This window comes from Callospermophilus lateralis, chromosome 17 (assembly GCF_048772815.1).
Source record: "Callospermophilus lateralis isolate mCalLat2 chromosome 17, mCalLat2.hap1, whole genome shotgun sequence".
NCBI lineage: Eukaryota > Metazoa > Chordata > Mammalia > Rodentia > Sciuridae > Callospermophilus > Callospermophilus lateralis.
This window is the reverse complement of record NC_135321.1, coordinates 13062581-13083842: the sequence shown is the minus strand read 5'-3', so window position 1 is coordinate 13083842 and position 21262 is coordinate 13062581. Positions and strand designations below refer to the sequence as shown.

Genomic DNA, 21262 nt, shown 5'->3' with positions numbered 1-21262 from the left:
AGTTTCTTCCTTTAATTTGTCCTTTTCCATTTTTTCTTGTCATTCTGTAGTGATGACTCCCTCTCTGGGGTTCATCCCTGCCTGACAGTTGTACTGGGAGACGCTGTGCTGTTTATCATGCCAAGCATGTTAGATCATACATTCAGTGCTGATGCCATATTTTTCTTGCAAATTCAAAATACGGGTCACTCAACCACTGAACCACATCCCCAGTCCTATTTTTTGTATTTTATTTAGAGACAGGGTCTCACTGCATTGCTCAGCACCCTGCCATTGCTGAGGCTGGCTTTGAACTTGCAATCCTCCTGCCTTAGTCTCCCGAGCTACTGGGATTACGGGCATGCGCCACCATGCCTGGCTTGTCTTGGACTTTTGACTTAGTAAATTGGAAAGAGACTCTTCCCTCCAATAGGTGAAGGTACATTGAAACGTCTTTTATGGTTTTTGCTAGGTGAGAGGCTCAAAGGGACTAAAATTTATTTTGGACTCAAGTAGGAAAGTTTCTGATATTTTATTGGTGTACTTGATCACCCAGCATGAAAAAGACTGGAGCGAAGGGGTCATAGGTGTTTACAGCTGAGAGAGGGAAATCCAGGGAGATAAATCGGTATAGTGAGTGAGTCTTAGGAGCTGGAGCCCCTCCCCTTGACATGCCTAACTTCCAAACTCCAAAACTGGGCTCAGGTGTAGTCTTTGGGGAGCTTCCTTCACCTCCAGCCCCTTCCCTTCTAAGTTGATCTAGGGATCTTTATCAGACTCCCCAAGACAATTTGTGATCTTGTCCACCATTCACAAGAACATCCTTTTACCCTAAACAATGAATAAATTCTAATTTTTTGGCTCCCTTCAACTGTAGCAGTCCTATTATTATAACTTCTTTCCAATAGTCATATCACTCCATGGCTGGCAAGGCTACAGCTTTCCTTAGGTGCCCTCCATTCGGGATACACTGTAATTATTTTGATTGAACTTGGGAAGTTTTCAAACTTATGTGACAATATACTTAAATCTTAGTAAGGACTATTTCTACAATGTCTACTTTCAATAATTCTTTATCTGCAGAAGACTTGTCCTCCAGTCCCCTGAGTAGGAGCACCCTACTGTGCACTGTTCTTCTACTTCCTGGACTTGTTGGGACAGTCAACTAAGATGATCTACATGAAAACACTTTGTCCACAGGAATGTGCTATTGACACATTAAGGGATTATTTTTTGCAACATATTATATTATTTGTCCATCCTGAGGAAAAAAGTTTGATGGGCTATAAAATGACATTTAGTCTGGAAAAAAATCTAAAATTTAATTGATTTTTAGATATAAGTTTAATCCAAGTCATCTACTTATCTGTTAACAACTAGAGTTTTGTTCATTTTTTTTGTTCTTCCATTTCTCCTCCAACAGGTTTAAGAGTGTTATGCTCGAATTCGGGACCCCCAAAGACCACCAGAGACCAAGATCGATGTAAGCAGCAAAGAGGTATTTATTGCGAGCTAGCTCGGTCCTCCGCGCACACAGCAACTGGTGACACTGAGAGGCCCCGAGCCCAGGGTTTGCAGCAGTTTTATACACTCTTTGGGGAAGGCAGGGACTTCTCATACATCATAGCATCTCTTAGCAATCATCACATACCATGGGAAAATCATAAAACAGCTCTAAAACATGATTAGCACATTCACTGGTAGGAACAATTTAGGTAGGGGTGATTGGTTAGTACAAGAGGGGGATTCCTTTGAACTGATTGGTTTAAGCCTTGAGGGGTGTACGTGCTGAACTACATGGTTTCCCAACACGTTATCAATCACCATAAACTACTGGGAGGGTCACCTGGCATCCCAGGTATTTTCCCTGTCTCATGCTGATTGGTGGTTGCTAGGGGGTTGTGGGTCCCCACCTAGCCTGACTGAGTCAGGGACACCTGGCGCAGCAGATCTCTCCTGTTATTTGTACATAAACAACTCAGAAGGGTGGGTATGTGCCTAAGAATGCTCTGTGGGTCTTTCCAAAGACAAGGGTCATGCCCCCTTCCTTGGACAGGTTTTGCTCTGAGGTAGAAGCTGATTTCTCAAGAGTTTTCATTGTTGCCTAGTTTTTAATCCTTGAATTTTTTTTAACTTTCATTTTTTGTAGCACTGGGAATGGAACCCAGGCCCTTGTGCATGACAGCCAAGTGCTTACCACTGAGCTACACCCTCAGTACATCCCCTACATATTAATAAATAAAGTAGTTATCTGTGCATAGTCCAATGTATTCATTTTGCAACTACAATTTCTTTTTCCATTCTCCAATTGATGAGCATTTGGGATTTTCATCTTTGGTTACTTATAAATAAAGTTACTCTGCCTATTTACATTTGTTTATCTCTTTTGATGGACATATTCACTCATTTCTCTTGAATATCATGCCTGAGAGTGGAATTTCTGGAAAGAAATCAGGTAGATGCATGTTTCTCTGTTGTAGGCTGACAGTTTTCCAGAATGGAATGCGTGAGAGTTCTAGTTGCTCTGTACCTTCCCATCATTTGATATCACCATTCTCAATTCTAACTTTTTAAAATGTGTAAAGGTATCTGGTGTGGTTTAAATTTGCTTTTCCTGATGAGTAATGATGGTGAGCACCTTTGACAGTTGGCTTGTTAATGTTTTCTTCTTTTGTGAACTGCCTGTTTAAGTGTTTGTTTCACCCATTATTTTATTTATTTATTTTTATTTTTTTTTAAAGAGAGAGAGAGAGAGAATTTTTTAATATTTATTTTTCAGTTCTTGGCGGACACAACATCTTTGTTTGTATGTGGTGCTGAGGATCAAACCTGGGCTGCATGCATGCCAGGCCAGCGCGCTACCGCTTGAGCCACATCCCCAGCCCTCACCCATTATTTTAAAAGTATTTTTTTCCCCCTACTGGTTTGTAGTTCTTTATACATTCTGAATATAAATCCTTTGTCTCCAAGTGGTCTTGGCTGACATTTTTATTCCTTTCTTACATCTTTTGAGGAGAAGTGCTTATTGTTTAAAAGCCTACTTTTATCATTTGTCTTCCTTTTATGTTGGAATGCTTTTTGTGTTTTAAGAACTTTATCTACCCCAAGGTCACTTTCGGAAGTTTTGTTATTTCATCTTTCACATTCAAATCTAAAATCCATCTCAAGGTGGGGATGTGAGGGGGTGGGGAGTGGCGGAACACTTTAATCCCAGCAGCTTAGAAGGCCAAGACCAGGAGAATCTCTAGTAGTTCAAGGCCAGCTTTAGCAGCTTAGTGAGACCCTGTCTCAAAAACAAACAAACAAAAAGCATCTTTAATTTTTGGTGCCCCAGAGCATTTCAATTTAGCCTGAGTGAGGTGCTCTGTCTCTCAAAGATTGTGGTCCTCACATTTATTAATTTATCTGAATTTGGCTATTTTAAGTCAAGTTAGGTTCCAAGTTTGGAAAAGCTGTGATGATGTTTTTGGGGAAAGAAGTCTTTTTCTTAAGTCATATCTCTTAAGTGTCCAGTTTTTCAGCTTTGAATCTATGTCCAATTATTTTCTTGGGTACTTCAAATTTTTAAGCATGATGCCAATATGCAAAAATTATAAACTGTTTAAAAATTGGAGGCAAATCAGAAACTAGATTTTCTCTTCCAAAGCAAAAACTGTACCAAAGTATAATAGGACTTTATTCAAGGTTAACTCAAGTCTGCTGAAGAAAAGGTGGGTGGGATTCAAAAGTGGAAAAGTACTGAGAATGTTATGTGTCTGTGTTAATTGACTTTATCCAAAGGAAAAATTAACTCTCATCTTTAGGATAGGAGGCAGTTTTGCAAGACAGCCATCTTGGCCAATGCCAGGGCCCTGCACTGCTTTGAGGGCTGACAGGATGCAAGCCTGAGGTTCTCAGGATTTAGGAAGTGAAGTGCAGCTGCTAGTGCTGCCAGATGCTGGGCGTGAGTTTGACACCTGCTTCCTCTCAGTGCAGAAGAGAGACATTCAGGCCCTACTTTGTTCAGCCATTGACTAGATACATTTCCCTGGGGTGAGGTCTGGGGCCTAATGGTTGGCTCTGTGGGAGTCTGTGCCTTGCTCCAAAGTCCTACCACAGACCTCACCTGAGCTTACCACAAGAACTACAAGGAAATCTTAGGAGTATAGCTGAGGCTTAGGGGTTCTGTCATCTTTCCTGTTTCACCCCAGTTGGTTCCCTGCACTTCTGCCTTCAAACACTGCTATCTTTGTCACCTCCTCACTTGGGGGGGTCTCAGAAAATTTCACTTCCTGAACAAAAGAGGTTATGACTCTGGAAGATTTGCCCCATCAATTGGGTTAGTAAGAGTCTGCTCCTGTGGGCAAGGGAAGGAGTAAGGTAAAAAGGGATCAATGAGATGAAGCAAAGTAGACAATTCTGGCTGGCTGGGAGCCTGGGGACCTGCCCCGATGGAGAAAGTGCAGACACCTTCCATAGTTTTGATCATGTTTTTTCCCATTCTCCAGAGGAACCTGTTCTGGAAAATATACCTTGTTTATTTTAAATTTAAAAAGTTGGTTAAATTATATTGTTATATTGTGTGCATGTGTGAATATGTAACAAATCCCACCATTATGTACAACTTTAAGCACCCATAAAACAATATGGGGAAAAAAAGGGCCACCAAACCCCAAATCTACTTTACTTGGATTCTTAGGAGTGATTGAAATAAAACTCTCTCATATGATTGTCAGCAGAAAGAGTGGTGCTGGTGAATCTCCTTGCCTCCAAAGAGCGGGGTGAGAGGGAGTGTGAGAGCCAAAGCCTTTTTTTCTGGGCCTCTTTCCAGTCACATTCAGTAGCTTTCCCTGTCACCTGGGTCTAGTACTTTTTTTTTTCAGTTCCCATTTTTGACATAGCGGTACAAGAGAGCGATAAATAATGTTGGGGGGAAAAAACTAAAACAATAACAGCAAGTGAACACCCCAAATATCCTTTATCTCTGAGGGACAGTTGGGTTCATATTACATAAGCACTGAGGGTAGGCCACTAAATTTAAAATCCTAATCTTGGTAGCAGAAAGCTTGGGTTTCTACCTTTGCTTTGCCCCTTTCTAGCTGTGTGACCTTAGAAAAATTACTGACACTTTCTAAGCTCTTCCTTAAAATGGAATCATATATAACTGTCAGAAGTGCCAAAGGGAGGGAGTACATTAGAAAACATCCCTGGCAGTGCCCTGGCATAGGGATGCCAGGTGAAACACAGGATATCCTGTTAAATTCAAATCTCAGACAAATAATTTTTTTCATATAAGTATGTCCAAATATTAAAAAACTGGGTGTCTTGTATTTTTATTTGCTAAACCTGGCCACCCTATCCTGTCATGTTATAGGCACATGGTAAACGTTTCCTCATTTTGACTTACAACTCACCTAAAAAAGGCTTGAGACACTGTTTGATTTAAATGTTGCCATGTTGTGATTTGAAGCATGGGGGGATAAAGAAAAAAAAAAATCTATCAAGATTAGCTATTATCACATTCTGAATTCCACAAGAATGGTACAAAAATACTAACAACCAGTGTCCTGTCTGATTTCTAATTAATCGTTTATGAAGTGCTTAAATAAATTATGATTTTTGCTCAAATGCACTTTTATCTAGAAATTTAAATTTAAGGACTGGAGGTGTAGTTCAAATAGTTGAGAACTCTTGCCTGGCATGTGTGAGGCCCTGGGTTTTATTTCCAGTACCACAAAAAGGAATAAACAAATAAAAATAAAATTGTTCTGGCTGAGCAAAGTGGAGCATGCCTGTAATCCCAGTGGCTTGAGAGGCTGAGTCAGGAGGATTCAAAGTTCAAAGCCAGCTTCAGCAACTTCGAGGTGCTTGGCAATTCAGTTAGATCCTGCCTCAAAATACAAAAAACAGGGCTGGGGACGTGGCTCAGTGGTTGAGGGTCCCTAAGTTCAATCCTGGGTACCAAAATAAATAAATAAAAATAAATAAATAATAAGATTATTTATGGAGAGTTTTTAATAACATGGAAAAGTGTTGATAGCCTAGTTTTAAGTGAGAAAAGAGGGTAGAAAATTATGACTATATTCTGATTACTACTACTACATGAAAGTGCACAGAAAAAGTCAAGGAGGAAATATGTGAAAGTAACTATGTCATTGGATAGTTTTGTTCATTCCTTCATCTTTATACTTTCTGAAGGTATAAAGACAAACCTATAATGAAATTATTATCCTTACAATTTAAGTAATTTTTAAAGTTCTCCTAAAATTTATGTTAAATTTATAATTTATCAGTTGTTTTGAATTATGAATAAAATTTAATTAAGCAAGTTGTAGGAACTATAACTTTAAATTCTTAAGAATGGACAAAACAGAAATTCAGATTACAAAAAACCATACTGTTGATCTTTAAAAATACCTTTGTCATGAAATACAACACAAACCGGCAAGTATACAAAACACAATGTGCACCTGAACATATTTTTAAAAAGGAGAGACATAGGTAACCACTGAAGTCAAAAGATGGGACACTGGCAGCATCTCTGAAGCTTTTAAAAATGTTCTTTAATTTTTTCCTTCTTCCTTCCCTTCCTTTATATTCAAGCTCCAGGTTCTCTTTCCTAGTCACAATTCTTTCTCTTCCCCCACAAGTTAGTTTATATTATTTACATCTTTTCCTTTCATTTTGATTTTACCATCTAACTTGAAACCCTAAAAATAAAGAGATCAGTTTGGCTTATTCCTGTGATATAAATGGAATCATATGGTAAGTACATATGCTTCTTGGCTCGTGATGGGGTTATGTTCCAATAAACCCATCATAAGTTGAAAATATCCCAATCTGAAAATGCCTATCCTGATTTTCACAGCTGAGCAACACAGTACACTACAGAGTGTTTGTTGGCTGTTCAGCCTGGGGACCACATGGCTGTGTGGGAGATGCAAGGGCTGCCACTGCCCAGTATCTCAAGAGAATGTCATACACATACCACTAGCCTAGGAGAAGATCCAAGTTCAAAATTTCAAGTGTAGTTTCTACTTAATATGCCTATCACTTTCGTATCATCGTAAAATCAAAATATTTTAGGTTGAACCATCCTGAGTCAGGGACTGTCTGTATTCCTTTGTCAGGCTTCTTTACCCAACACACTATTAATATTAATTGATAGTGCTTGGTACTGTGATAATTTTGTTAGTTTTGTTGTCATTTTAATATCTTAGGGTAGGACTCTGCCATCATTTCTTTGTCCATTTTTCAATTGCTGGGTACTTGAGTTAGTTCCAAGTTTTAGCATCAGGAATGACTGCTGCTCTCAACATCCTTGTCCATACCTCCTGGTGCCCACCTCCACAGTGGAGTGGAGGCTTTAGCTTCTGTGAGCTGAGTTTGCTTTGTGCTAATGAGATTTATACCCATCCATGACCATAAGGGAAAACTAATAAAGCCCCTGGAGTTTGGGGATCAGAAGTTGTAGATCTTGTTATCATGTATTGGTTCCTATTCATGATAAATTCATATTTCAAAGGACTGAAAACCCATCAGTTTTCTTAAATGTCAAGTAAACCTGCTGTCATTCTACATCCATTAAAAATTCTTTTAAATGGCAAGAATGTGTCTTAGAAGTCTTTTAATTTCAAATTAATAGCATCTAAATGTGAAGGCCTCTGCTTTGTGACTCACAGAAACATTTGCCAATATTCCAAATTAGACAATCTTGCTTCTAAGCCAGAATCAAAAATTTCTCTGAGCCAGAAGAGATTTTAGAGACATCATTTCATTCAATCCTTTCATTTTATAAATCAGTAAAGGAAGACTCCCTCAGGTCAAATGTCTTCTCAAGGTCATACTTAGCTAGTTAGTATAGAAGTAGTAATTCTGATTTCTAACCTTGACTGCTATAAAATTTTCCAAAACCATTGCATGGCACTATCTTTCAAACTATGGCTTGTGTAGGAGCCTGAGAATGTCATTCTGGTATCAGTTTTTAATACATCCACTTGAGCATGAGACCCTCTGCTTGATTTCTTAGCATCTCTCTCTCTCTCTTTTTTTTTTTTTTTTTTTACCATAGAGATATGGCAAGATAACACTTAGGATGTGGCAATGGTGCAGTGGTCATGTTTCATAGTATTTTTAAAAAAATATTTATTTTTTATTTATAGGTGGACACAATATCTTTATTCTGTTTTTATATGCTGAGGATTGAACCCAGTGCCTCATATATGCTACGTGAACACTTTACCTCTGAGCCACAACCCCAGCCCTCATAGTATTTTGATGCATATAAGGACAGATGGTGGTAAATTGTTAAATTCTTGAAAGCCACTCTCTACATTTACCCTAACCATCTGTTACTGGCTATAGAATGGAAGGGTATGAGAGACAGTCATTCTTTGGAAGCTCCAACACTGTGATTCACAAAGGCCAATCTGAGATCTGGTTCTAGTTTGAGATGGTGTTTTTCTGGATTTCTGTTGTAAGAATAAGTTAAAGGAGTTTTTCCTTAATGTTAACTTTGTTCTATTTGAAAGGACCATCATTGTTGCTGAGATTTGTATTTCCTAACTTTTTGTGTGTTGAAATGTCCTTTTCAAAGTGTTATGTTAATGGTATTTATATTTAAAAGTATTTTGAAGGGCACCACACATGGTGGAACATGCCTGTAATCCCAGTCAATTGGGAGGCTGAGGCAGGAAGATTGCAAATTTGAGGCCAGCCTCAGTAACTTAGCAAGGCCCTAATCCACTTGGTGAGTTAAATATTTAACAACAACAAAAAAAAGGACTGGGATGAAGCTCGGTGGCAAATTTCCCCTGGGTTAAATCCCTAGTACCAATCCCCCCAAAAAACGTTTGGAAGGCAATAATTGTGACTGTTTTGTTTACAATCATATACTCAGTCCCATGTAAAATGCTTGGCATATAACAGAGAACCAACAAATATTTAAATGACTCAGTAAAATGTTAGCAAACCTAGTTTGGTTATCAATTGTGTGGGGTGGGGAGGGAGATTTTTACTAATCTCTGCAGTCTAAAAGTCTGGTAACTTTCAGACTGGTACTCCTGAGGAGTGATCCAAAACACTCAGTGTACTGAAATGTTCCCCCCAGATTTGCATCTATCTAGAACCTCAAGAAACAGGGTCTTTGATGATGTAATTAAGATGAGGTCATGATGGATTAGGGTGGGCCCTGATCCAGTGATTGGTGTCCTTATAAGAGGTAATTTGGACAGATAGACACAGGTAGAAGACTGTGTGATGGCAGATACCAGAAGGCAGAGATTGGAATGATGCAGCTACACGCCAAGCAATGCTGGTGACCTTCAGAAGCCCGGAAGTCAAGGAAGGACTTGACTTCAGGGAGCCTTCTGAGAGAACATGGCCCTGCCAACTCCTTGATGTGGGACTTCTAATCTCCAGAACTGGAAAGGAGCATATTTCTGTTATTTTGAGCCACTCAGTTCATGGTGCTTTGTTATAGCAGCCCTGGAAAACCAATGCAGACCACTAGATGTGGCAGAAGGCAGAGGGGGAATGGACTAAATTCCTAGGAACTGATGGTTATCTCTTATAATCTCTCTACTAAGAGTCAAAAAGCAGAATAAACAGTCACTGCTCCTTCAGGGCATAAATGATGACTGTGAGTATGGGGAATCATGATCAGGAGAATACTTTCCCATTTTTAGTCATGGAAGAAATAGAAGAAATATTTTGGGATGATGCAGGAAAGATATTTGTTAGATGTTAGTCTTGATGGATGTGAGTCTTGACGGGAGAAGTATTAGGTGCTTAGAATAGGTTAGAACCAAAATGTGTTTGTAAAAATATGGGTATAAATCAATTTTACAAATTAATGTATTTAAAATGTATCATTATTATAGGACTATTTAAAATAATCACCATGAATTAACTGATACAGGAAATAAATACTTTGGGAAGAGATACTTAGATTCATACATAATTTGTAAATCTAGATTTTCCCCATTCTCGTAAAACAACAACTATGATTTTAACTGAAGATTGGAAAAAACAAAAACAAAAAGCAGACAATGCCATACATAATAATCAGGTATTTTTTCCTATGCTTTTTACTGAGGGTGAATGATGAACTTAAAAGTTCTCTAAATACTTACTGAGTGTCGCAGGTAATTTACATTGTTAGAGGAGAGGGTGGGTCTACATAGCCTTTATTCCTGGTCCCAAAACTTCATTTTTGTGACATACAAAACAAGTGTTTATTTCTGTAAAATGGGATGTGAACAACAAGAAAAAGATAAAGAATTATCAGATTGAAAAGGGTGCACTAAAATCTGAAAAGTGATCAAGTCATATCTATAAAGTGGACTACCTGAGATGAGAGAGGTAATCTAAACTCTTTATAGAATTCAAGTTGTAAGTTTTATAAGGGAGGGGTAAGACTTTAGAGAGACCATAAGGTCTCATCTGCCAATGAACAGGGAACATATTAATTCAGTTTGGCCACCTGGGACCCATTTAGTGCACTAGAGCAGTAATTTGCTAAATGGGTTCCTCATAGTAAAAAAGAATGAGTAAATAGCGAGCAATTTAGGCTTGGTAAACCACTAGTAGCTCAAGGGATATAAAAATGTGAAACTATAATTAGATTCCTTATTCATAATGTACTAACTAAATGTATTACATTGTATATCACATCTTTCTGAGTTTATTTCTGGACACAGCTGAGCCCTTAACAATTCAGATTGAAACCATCCCAGCTATCAACTCATGCTTCCATTAAAATTCCAACTGCTTATATCAGAAAAAAACACCAAAGATAGTTCCTTTTATCTCAGATCTAAGGATGCAAACAGGATTAACCTAGATGCAGAACATAGCAAGTCAGTTATAAATCACAAAGCAGAAAGTAAACTGTGGCAGTAAGTTGAAAATTATGTTCTCTTTCTCTCAACTTAGCTGTGAAAATATTTTAACGAGTTGGCATCAGGGTTTACAACTTTTACATCTAATGTTTCCTTTCAGGATTATCTTTTAGCATTTTAATATGTTATTCTTTGAAAAGTGGCTAGTTAGAAATGTGATATTAGAGTGTATGTTTGGAACACTTTAAAGTGGGGACAGCATTCCATGGTTTGGAATACAAGCATACTCCCCACTCTACTTTTTAAGTGGGAGAAGCTGCTATTTCATTGGTATCTGGAAAACATTTGTCTTTTATCAAAACTTTTTATTCAGAGAAACTGTATAGTGTGGGTTGGCACAGATGGTGTAGATTCAGTTCCATAATACAGGCAGGCTCTAAATGCAAGTATTCTTGCCCTTTATCAATTTGTTATTTCAACTATAAGGTTCTCTTTGATCTGGTGTTAAGAAGACTGTCTCTGTTTTAGGAACTCTTTTTTTTCTTTGTCTCACCTCCAAGTTTAGTAATTTCATGAAGGTGTGGGGATGGAAGGATCACACTATAGACCCTTCTGCTCTGCCCTCTACTCTGATTTTTATGATTCTGAGTAAAATGGAATGCCATCTTTCTGATTACTCTATGCATGAAATCTGGCAAAACTGTATTCTTTGAATACCCCCGCCTTTTTTAAATACTTTTTTTAGTTGACAATGGATCTTTAATTTATTTATTCATATATGGTGCATATATGGTGCTGAGAATTGAACACATGCTAGGCAAATGCTCTTCCACTGAGCTACAACCTCACTACCCCCCACCTTTTTTTTTTTTGGTACCAGGGATTGAACCCAGGGGTGCTTAATCACTGAGTGACACCCCCAGCCCTATTTTGTATTTTATTTAGACACACATCTGAGTTGCTAAGGGCTTTGCTCTTGCTAAGGCTGGCTTTAAACTCAAGATCTTCTTGCTGTAGCCTCTGGAGTTGCTGGGATTACAGGTGTGTGCCCTATAATCATGCCAACATGCCCAGCTCAACTTCCCTTTTTTAAGTGGGAATGTGTTTACTTTTCTTTGTGCTGAGATACTTTAACAATGTTTATTAACTCACTCACCATCAATTTGGTATGAGGTATCCTGACACCAAGTTCCTATCTGCCACAAGTATAAGATGTCTCCCCAGCTTTTCCCCAACTCCACTACTTTGGATACTAAATTCTCGGAGCAATGCTTTTCTTTAATCCCCCACCCCCTTTGGAGAATATGTTTTGGTTATAAATACCTTGAAAGAATAAATAAAATTCTTAAGGGATTAAAAAGGCAGAGCCATGGTGACTGTATAAACCCAACTGACAGGAATCAGAAGTAGATTAAATAACCAACTATAATTTCTTAGAGAGGATGCTAATGGACATTGGGCCAATGGTGACTGAATTTTTGATTAGAAGAAACTTACCTAGGGCTTGTTACATTAGGTGAAGAAATATAACTTTAGAAAGAGACATATGGGAGTTAATATATACTTCTTTTTATATTTTTTAGTTGCCAATGGATTTTTTGTTTGTTTATAAGTGGTGCTGAGGATTCAACCCAGAGCCTCACACATGCCAGGCAAGTGCTCTACCACTGAGCTACAACCGTAGACCTACATTTCTTTATATATATATATATAAAAGCATACAGCAAATTTTACAATGGTTTTGTAGGAGATCAACTAAGGAACTATTGAATATAAAGAGGTGCAAAAATTCCATTTTAGTACTGAAGTTTAACATGTGGTTCGTTTTTAACCTATTAAAGGATGCCTAAATTAAAATACCATTCTTTCCACTTCTACAACTGATAGTGTTAGGGGCTGGCCTACATATAAATTAGTGCAGTTTAAATTTATGCTGCATTACCTCTTTTCTTTAGAGATTTACTTCAACAGGTACTCATTTTCTTTTATCTCACTATATTTCATTCAAAGTTAGGCCTATGTTCTCTAACTTCCCTGTTTTATTTCTTTCCAAAGTGCTTTCTTTCGTACTTTCCCCCATGTACTTTGTCTCATTTATTGAATGTTGTTTTAATTTACAAACTCTATGAAGGCACGGACAATGTTTAATTATTCAATTGTTGTAACAGTGATGGGAACATATTTCTATTAAATAAATTTTTATGTTAAAATAATTGACTTTAACATTATTTGTCATGTAGGAGCTGTAATCTTCCTAATTAAAAAAAATGTTATTGTTGATGTAAGTTACATGGAATAAAAATTAGTTTCATGAGGCCAAGGGGTAAGACTTTCAAAGAAAAATACAGGAAATCATTTTTGAGAATTTCAAGAATCATTGAAAAATGTTTATTTTTTGTCCTGCAGCTTTCTCCATTCCTTTGTGTGGATAATTTAAATACAATTTTTCGTGCTACAGCTCCAGCTGATATCTTTCTCTCCTCAACCTCAAGTTTAATAATCTTATTGAAGTTAAGGCAGGACCTGTATAATATAGGTCGTTATAACTATTGAAAAGTCTCACATATGAAAATCCAGATTTATACAGTATTCTCAGGCAGAGTGGTAATTCAATTTAAAAGATTTACTAAATTATTTTAAATAGCAAATCTAGCCGACAATATCATTTCAATAGATCAAACAATAACAAAAACACTCCCCACCCAGACCACAACTAAATAAATACTGTAGCAGTAGAAAACAATATTTTCCCTCCTTGGATGCTGAAAGAAAAAAAAAAAAACAGGTAAGAAATTACGAGAAAGCATACAAGAACAGACCATCCGGAATCCAACTACGTCTCTGTTCCAACGTTCCTTCCACTTTCCACTGTTTTCTGTGTCACTAAGTTATTCCAAACTTCGAGATCCCTTTGCCATTTTTCCCCTAAAAAGAGAAGAAGACGCTCAAGGTTGAGCGACTGCCACCAAGCATCTTCAATAACGGTCTAAGAACTTCCAGACCCTCCCTGTCTTCCCGGCACTGAGAAAGTGCTTAAGTAGTAGGCTGGGCACACCCTGCGGGCCTGCGGTCCCCAGGAGCAGGGGGTGGGTATCCGTACCCTACGACCCGCCCAGGGGAGGACCAATGGCTTTCGTATGGTTAGGGGCCCTGAAAGTCCTCGCTACTAACGAGCGGGGAAAATAAGTCACTCGGCGAGCAGGAGTGAGCCAGTAAGATCCAAGTGAACGTTCCTGGCACAGAGTTCAACAGCAGAGGGCACAATACCCGCTGGCTAAGACGGACTGAGGGCCCCGAGGAGGGGCAGAGCCCAAGGACCGCTGGGGCTTGTAGTTCGCCGAGTTTCCCTCCCGCGTGCAGGACCCCAGTGAGAACACAATTCCCGAGGTGCACCGCGCGCCCCTCAGCGCTGTCCGCTCCGAGCCTGCCCAGGAACCTCCCGGGAAAGCTCCGCCCCGCCCTCGCACGCACGCCTCACGTTTGTTTACCCTGAAGCCCCGCCTCCCCGCCATCCCGATGCTCCCAGGAATGCCGTCATGCTAGCAATGCATATTCATGAGGTCCGCGCGGAGCCCCCGCCCTTCCCGCCTCTAGCCTTCCCGCTCCCAGTGCTTGATTAATATTCAATGAGCCGGGCTCCGCGGCTGGCTCGAGCGGGAGCGGGCGGGGCCAGGCGCTAGGGAGCCCGCGACCCGGGCGGGGAGGGCGCGTGTGGGGGGGCGGTGGTGGCGAGGCGGGAGCGCGGGATGGAACACCGAGACACCGACGGAATGCTCCGAATTGCCACATAATCCCTTGGAACGGCGGCGCCGAACGCCATTGGCTTCTCCCTTGTCGGCGCGCCGCCGCCGTCTCCCACCTTCGCCTCACCTCCTCCCTTTCTGTCCGCTGCCTCCGGAGCTGGGGGGGAAACGCGAAGCCCCACTGCAATGGAGCCCGCCGCCGCGGCGCAGCGACTCCCCGACACTAGCAGGGAGGACCGAGCTTCGGCTCCGGCGGCTGCCGCCGCAGCGGCAGCGGCGGCGGCGGCAGCAGCAGCGGCGGCGGCGGCGGCTCTGGCGGCGGCAGCCGGGGGTGGCCGGAGCCCGGAGCCCGTGTTGACCCCGGCGATTGCGAGCGGGATCGGCGGCGGCGGCGGCGCGCGGGAAGAGGCCCCCAGCGAGGCGCAGTCGGGGCCGCTGCCCGGTAGGGCGGGAGGCACGGCACGCAGGAGACGGCGCGGGGCGCCCCAACCCACCGCTGGTGGGGCTGCCCCGGGGCCCGGTGCCGGCAGCGGCGCCAACTCCCTACTGTTGAGGAGAGGGCGGCTGAAGAGGAATCTGTCCGCGGCCGCCGCCGCCTCCTCGTCCTCGTCGTCGTCCTCGTCGTCTTCGTCCTCGGCCGCTGCCGCCTCGCACTCCCCCGGCGCCGCCGGCCTCCCCGCCTCCTGCTCGGCCTCGGCGTCGCTGTGTACCCGGAGCCTGGACAGGAAGACGTTGCTCCTGAAACACCGGCAGATGCTGCAGCTGCAGCCGTCGGATCGGGACTGGGTGAGGCACCAGCTCCAGCGGGGCTGCGTGCACGTCTTCGATCGCCACATGGCCTCGACTTACCTGCGCCCGGTGCTCTGCACACTGGACACCACGGCCGGCGAGGTGGCCGCCCGCCTGCTGCAGCTGGGCCACAAAGGCGGCGGCGTGGTGAAGGTGTTGGGCCAGGGGCCGGTACCGGCAGTCACCCCGGCCCGCGCCGAGCCGCCTCTTGATGCCGGGTCCCGGCTTGCGCCCCCTGAGCCGCGGGACCAGGAGCCTCCGCCCGCGAGGAGCGCTCCGGGTGCCGTCGGGGGCCCTCAGCGCGCGCCTCCCGCCGATCTGCCGCTGCCCCCCGGCGGCCCGGGCGGCTGGATACGCTGCCCCTCGCGTGCCAGCCCTGCGCCTTCGGACTCCAGCCCCGGAGAGCTGTGTGGCCCGCGGCGTCTAGACGGCGGGACCGCGGGCCCGGCCTCCGACACGGAGAGCTTCAGCCTGAGCCCCAGCGCCGAGAGCGTGTCCGACCGGCTGGACCCATACAGCAGCGGCGGCGGCTCCTCGTCGTCGGAGGAGCTGGAGGCCGACCCCGCGCCGGCCCCGACGGTGGCCATTGGCCAGCCTCGCCGTCCCGGCCGCCCCGCGCATCTCCGGCAGCCCTCCCCGTCAGCCTCCCCGCCGCGGCCGCAGCAGAAAGCCCCGAGGGGTGTCGACGTCCTGGGTGGGGCGGCCCGCGAGGGGTCTCAGGAGGAGGCGGCCGCGGCCCCGAGCGGCCCCCCCGCGACCCCCAGGAGAAGTGGGGTGACCGCGGAGAAGGCGCCTTCGCCGCCCACCCTGTACGTGCAGCTCCACGGAGAGACCACCCGGCGCCTGGAGGCGGACGAGAAGCCTTTGCAGATTCAAAATGACTACCTCTTCCAACTGGGATTTGGGGAGCTGTGGAGGGTGCAGGAGGAAGGCATGGACTCGGAGGTTGGCTGTCTCATTCGCTTCTATGCAGGTAAGGAGATCACCTGTGTGTGGACCTGTGGGCTCACACCCTGGCTGGGACGAGAAATGATTCAGATTGCCCAACCCCTGAGTAAACGCGCATCTTGGTGCGCCTTTGTCTGGTGTGTCTTTATAGCTTTCACGCAGTCTGTGTAGTTCTAAGTTGGGCCATCTTTAAGTCTACGAGTTTCAGTAGATCTCAAGGGCTGAGATTGGAAAGCAAGTTGGAGGTGGTGGCCCAGTCCCCGGGAAGTTTACAGGAAACAGACTCCTGAAAGAGGCAGCCGCACGTTTAACACTTAAGTGCTTACTTCAGGCCTGTGGCTTGTTGGGTTTCAGGCAACTCTCACGTGGACATTACACCAACCGAGGGGAATGACCAGCAGAAGTGCTCCAGAGCACCCTCCCTACATTTGACTGTTCGCCTGTTACCTTTCATAGACTGTTAAGTACAGCCCCATGCCCCCTTGAGCTCATTCCTTGCCAACTGATGCCCTTGTGTGTTTCACCCTCTGCCACGCTTATTTCCCCGTGGAGTCCTTGCTGGCCACTTGACAGATGTGATCCTCGTTTTTAGTGATATTTTCTCCCAGCACTTTTGTTTTTTTAAAGCTTTATTTCAATTTCCATTATAAGTTTGACTCCTGGAAAAAAAAATAAAAAAAATTTTTGCCTGTTTCTTCCAGCCTTTATATATTGCAGTAGAATTTGAAATAAGGCTTGCAATAAGAATTGAAATGGTTACTGTAATTTCACATCTGATCTGAAATCCTTCTCAGTCTTTTTTCAGTACCAGATCAAATTCTTTACAAAGAGTAACTAATGTAGTGTTTCTTTTTTGGCTAAAGACTTGACTGGTATTAAATTAGGAAGCTGTAGATCCTGGTTATTGTATTTGACTTTTATAAGTTGTTTGCATCATTTTTCTCCTCTGGTTTGAAAAATTGAGTTCTTAGTCATAAGAAATTTTATTTAAAGTTCACATTGCAGAATTAAATCAGGGGAATTAATTTTTTTTTGCCAACTTGCGGTTTTAAGTGAAGGTGGAAAAGTAATCATACAATCAACTCTGTTAATCTGTAGTTATTTTTTCAAATTTAATGTGTTTTGGTTCAACTTGTGTCCTAGTGGCAGTTTTTCTAGTTTGAATGAAGAAATCTTTACTCCCACATTGAAGTCTGGGTGACTGATTAGCATGTCTCTGATGAGATGTTCTTGTGAGTTTCATTGAAGTTTTTCTGAAATTCTTAAGTGAATTTCTCATGAATCTTTGCTGTATAAAGAAAACCAGATCTTGGTAGCTTTTGCAGTATGACATGTCTTTTAAAGTTTTTGGCCCAGAAAAATACGAGGTTTTATTATATGGGAGCAATGACTATATTTTTTTTCTCCTATTGCTCATATAATTTGGAAAATACTATTTTTCAAAAGCATTAAATAGTAATCACACTTGAAAGGACAATATTTTAACATGAGAACAATAAATGTCCTTAAAATTAAATGATGAGAGAAGTAGATATAAAGTAAAGCATTTAAAATAAGCAATGTTTGAACATCTTTATATGGAAGAAACTATGATCATATGTGTTGTCTATGGGAAAATTTATGGGTGTCACAGTTACAAAATTTAAATTTTGATTCTCTTTTCAATTGAGTGTCTAAAATATTCTAAGTGGATGATAAGCAATTTTTTTTTTCCTAACTCAACGTAAAAATGACAAGTCTTTCTAGTTAAATCTTAAATTTCTGGCATGGTTATTTTAGTTTTGTTTTATTTTTGTGAAAAGTTGTAATTGCTACTTTATCCTGAACTTATTGCTTCATTTGCACAGCATGAATACACACATATCTCTTTGTATGTGTTCATAATGATAACTAACAAAGTGGAGATTCCACACATAGTATGTATGCTGCTTTTGAATATGAAACTAGTGTACAGGTGTTCTAGAAGGAAGATGCCTGATTGTTAAAAAGATGTCTGATTGCTTATTTTAAACATAAGGGAATATACCAAACATCTCAGCGCTGATACTCATTTGCTAAAGAACAAAACTTAGTATATGGTGAATTCACTTGAACTTTTGCAGGGAAGTTTATTGACAAACAAAAGGGCCTTGATCTCTTACCAGAACATTGTCAGGATTTAGCATATAGTGAAGGTTTGCACCAAGATGAAGAGATTCCTAGAAATTATCTCTGTACTCCAGTAGAATATAGGACATTGCAGAAAGAGAATGTTACATTTTGGTAGTTAATTTTTTCTCTTAGAAAAAAGAAAATTCATGTTTGTTTTAGATGACATCCTTTAAGAGAGTGTTGGAAAATTCTGTACCTTATTTGTTTTTTATAATTCTTTATATAATTATTCATAAGTTACTGCATGTCTTTTTGTTTATGCATAGGTGGAGTTAAGACTAGCTAGGAAGTTGCCGTTGAGGCCTTTTAAATATATTCTTTAAAAAAAATTTTTTTGTACTTGTAGATGGACAGAATGCCTTTATTTTATTTGTTTATTTTTATGTAGTGCTGAGAATTAACCCAGTGCCTCATACATGCTAGGTAGGTGCTTTGCCACTGAGCTGCAGCCCAAGCCCCTGAATATATATTCTTATATGTAAATTGAATTTATTGTTTACTCTCTATCTGGTTTATCCAATCTGTTACTTTAAAAAGCTCTTGTCTAGAAGAAAACTTTGTTTCTCCTGAGGGTCACCTTTCATTTAAATTTTAATATTTATAACCCAATTCAGATTGTTCTTTTAAAGATTTTGAAAGACACTTATGGTTGCTTTAACTACTTAAATATGTATTTGGGTAGAGTAAAATGAAAGTCTTTAATGAAGTTGAAGGTAGATAAAAGGTACCATCTAATTACGGAGTTGATAATGAAAAGTTATTTTGAAGATTGATATTGCGCCAATAACATAGCCATTCTTTTATCTGTTTTAAATATGAGCAAATTTGAATAGCTGTATCTGAGTTTACTTTCATATGCTAATTATGCTCAAATTTAATCTCCTTTTAAAATCAGACAACTTAAATTTTACTTGAAAGAGTAATTTTAGATTAAAACAATTAAAAACTTAGGTTGTCTGACATAAGTTATGTACTCCTAAGCAAGAATGTGTTTTAGACTCCCTGTGGAGTCTGTGTCATTGAGCAAGGGTGTATGAAATTATATTTTTTAACTCTTTTTCTACCACCTTTTAGATCTAGTAATATAGCTATTTCATTTCAAATTTAATAATGAGAGAGGATGTTGACAGAAGAGCACACAAATTGTACTTAGTGAAAAAGATATTTTTGTGTGTGATTCTTTGAGATTGTTTGAAAGACAATCTCCTTACCCTCTCATATTTCTTCTCTTTTTTCTCTCTGGGAGAGGGAGTCCTTAACATGGTTCCTACATGGAAACCAAGAAGGTGTAGTTCAGCATGAGGCTGTAATATTGACAAGCAGGTTCTTATTACTATAATTACAGCAGTATTGAATATCGTGGTTTGAACATGTGACACCAGTATGTGCTTGAACAGTGCTTTTAAGTGCAAAAGGTTTTTTTTTTTAATATATTTTAAAATTTATACTTCATTTGTTGTTTTTGATATAAAGTACATGCTCTTTTTCTTGGTAACTGGTTTGAGACTATCTGTAATACGTTGGATTTTATTCAAAAATCTTAAAAGACTTTCACATAAATTGTCTCATTTTCCCTTTTAAAAACATTATTAGGGAGGAGTTGGTGTCAGTCCTCTCTTGAGATGGAGAAACTGATGCACAGAGATAAAATTTGACTCTTGCTTGTAGTTTTTCAATCCTTGGCAGAGCTGAGAATAGAGAGAGCTAGGATACTCTATTTTGCAATTCATATCACTTTCCATGAATCGAAGTGGAATTTCATTTGCACTTGAATTTTTTCACTTGGTTAAAAGCATCTAGAAACTATTCTGTGTTTGCTGGTAATGAAGTGATATAATTCTCTAGTCCTGAATGATATTCATTGTAAAATGTGGACAATTCTATTTTTGTCACTCTGCCTTTAAAAACATGAAGAACCAAGACTGGCAAATAAAGTAGACAATACAGAAAGTACTAAAGTATTCTCAACATTCTGTTTGCAAATAGTGATACTTACATTTAAGTCAAAATGACATAAAGTTTACATGATAATTCTTGATTCTCTTATTCAAATATGTCTAACTTGTTAATATTGTAAATCTCCATTAGGAAGTAGGGAATTAGCACTTTACCTAAAGAGAGGATAACTTTTGAGAGGGGATTGTGATTAATTTAGTTCCTTTAAAACAGATTTTAAAGTACTGAAAATAGTCCATCATTTAAAATTTTAACTGTCTTTTATTTTAAAATAGAATTATCTGTACTTTAGTCATGAATAGTGCTTTATTGGTATTGCTATGCTCTTATACCATTTTTATAATTAATATTATATAGTTAGCTCTTCCTGAATTTCTTCATAGTTATTCCTAAAATGGTATGTCTTTTGTACTTGTTAAAATTACCATAGAGTGAGGAGAATAGGTGTAAATGAGTTTGAGAGGAGAGAGGCGTAAATGAGTTTGTATAAAATTTCAGTGTTGAGGGTTGTATCTTTTTCTTGCTCTAAGATTGTCACTTTGGGGCTTAGGATGTAGCTCAGTGGGAGAGCACATACTTAGCATGTGTGAAGTCCTGAGTTGTATTCCCAGCACACAAAAAAGAATAAGACTGTCAGGTCCGCAACCTTCAGTGATTGGTTTTCCAGAGTTTTGTTGAATATGTGTTTGTTTCTTATTTTCAGAAGTCTGAATTTATCTTTTGATTTATTAACATTGTATATGATCCAGGCTTATGGTGATACTTGGCATTTTTTTTTTTTTTTAACATTTGTTGAATTTGTGGAATTTTGTTCAAGCAGCTGGTAGTGTATGATTCTTCAGTCTGGCATCCTGTTTGGTCCCCAGGGTTGTGTTA

The 21262-nt window shown here is 40.6% G+C and overlaps 1 protein-coding gene across 1 annotated transcript in view; it reads left to right on the top strand.

The window, feature by feature from the left end:
• The first annotated feature begins 14520 nt into the window (after positions 1-14520).
• The window catches only part of Phlpp1 (PH domain and leucine rich repeat protein phosphatase 1), a 223954-nt gene continuing 217212 nt past the window's right edge, over positions 14521-21262 (top strand). The window contains exon 1 of the mRNA XM_076836775.2: positions 14521-16304. Within this exon, the coding sequence (XP_076692890.2) occupies positions 14729-16304 (1576 nt within the window). The 5' untranslated portion in view covers positions 14521-14728. The remainder of the gene's footprint in view (positions 16305-21262) is intronic.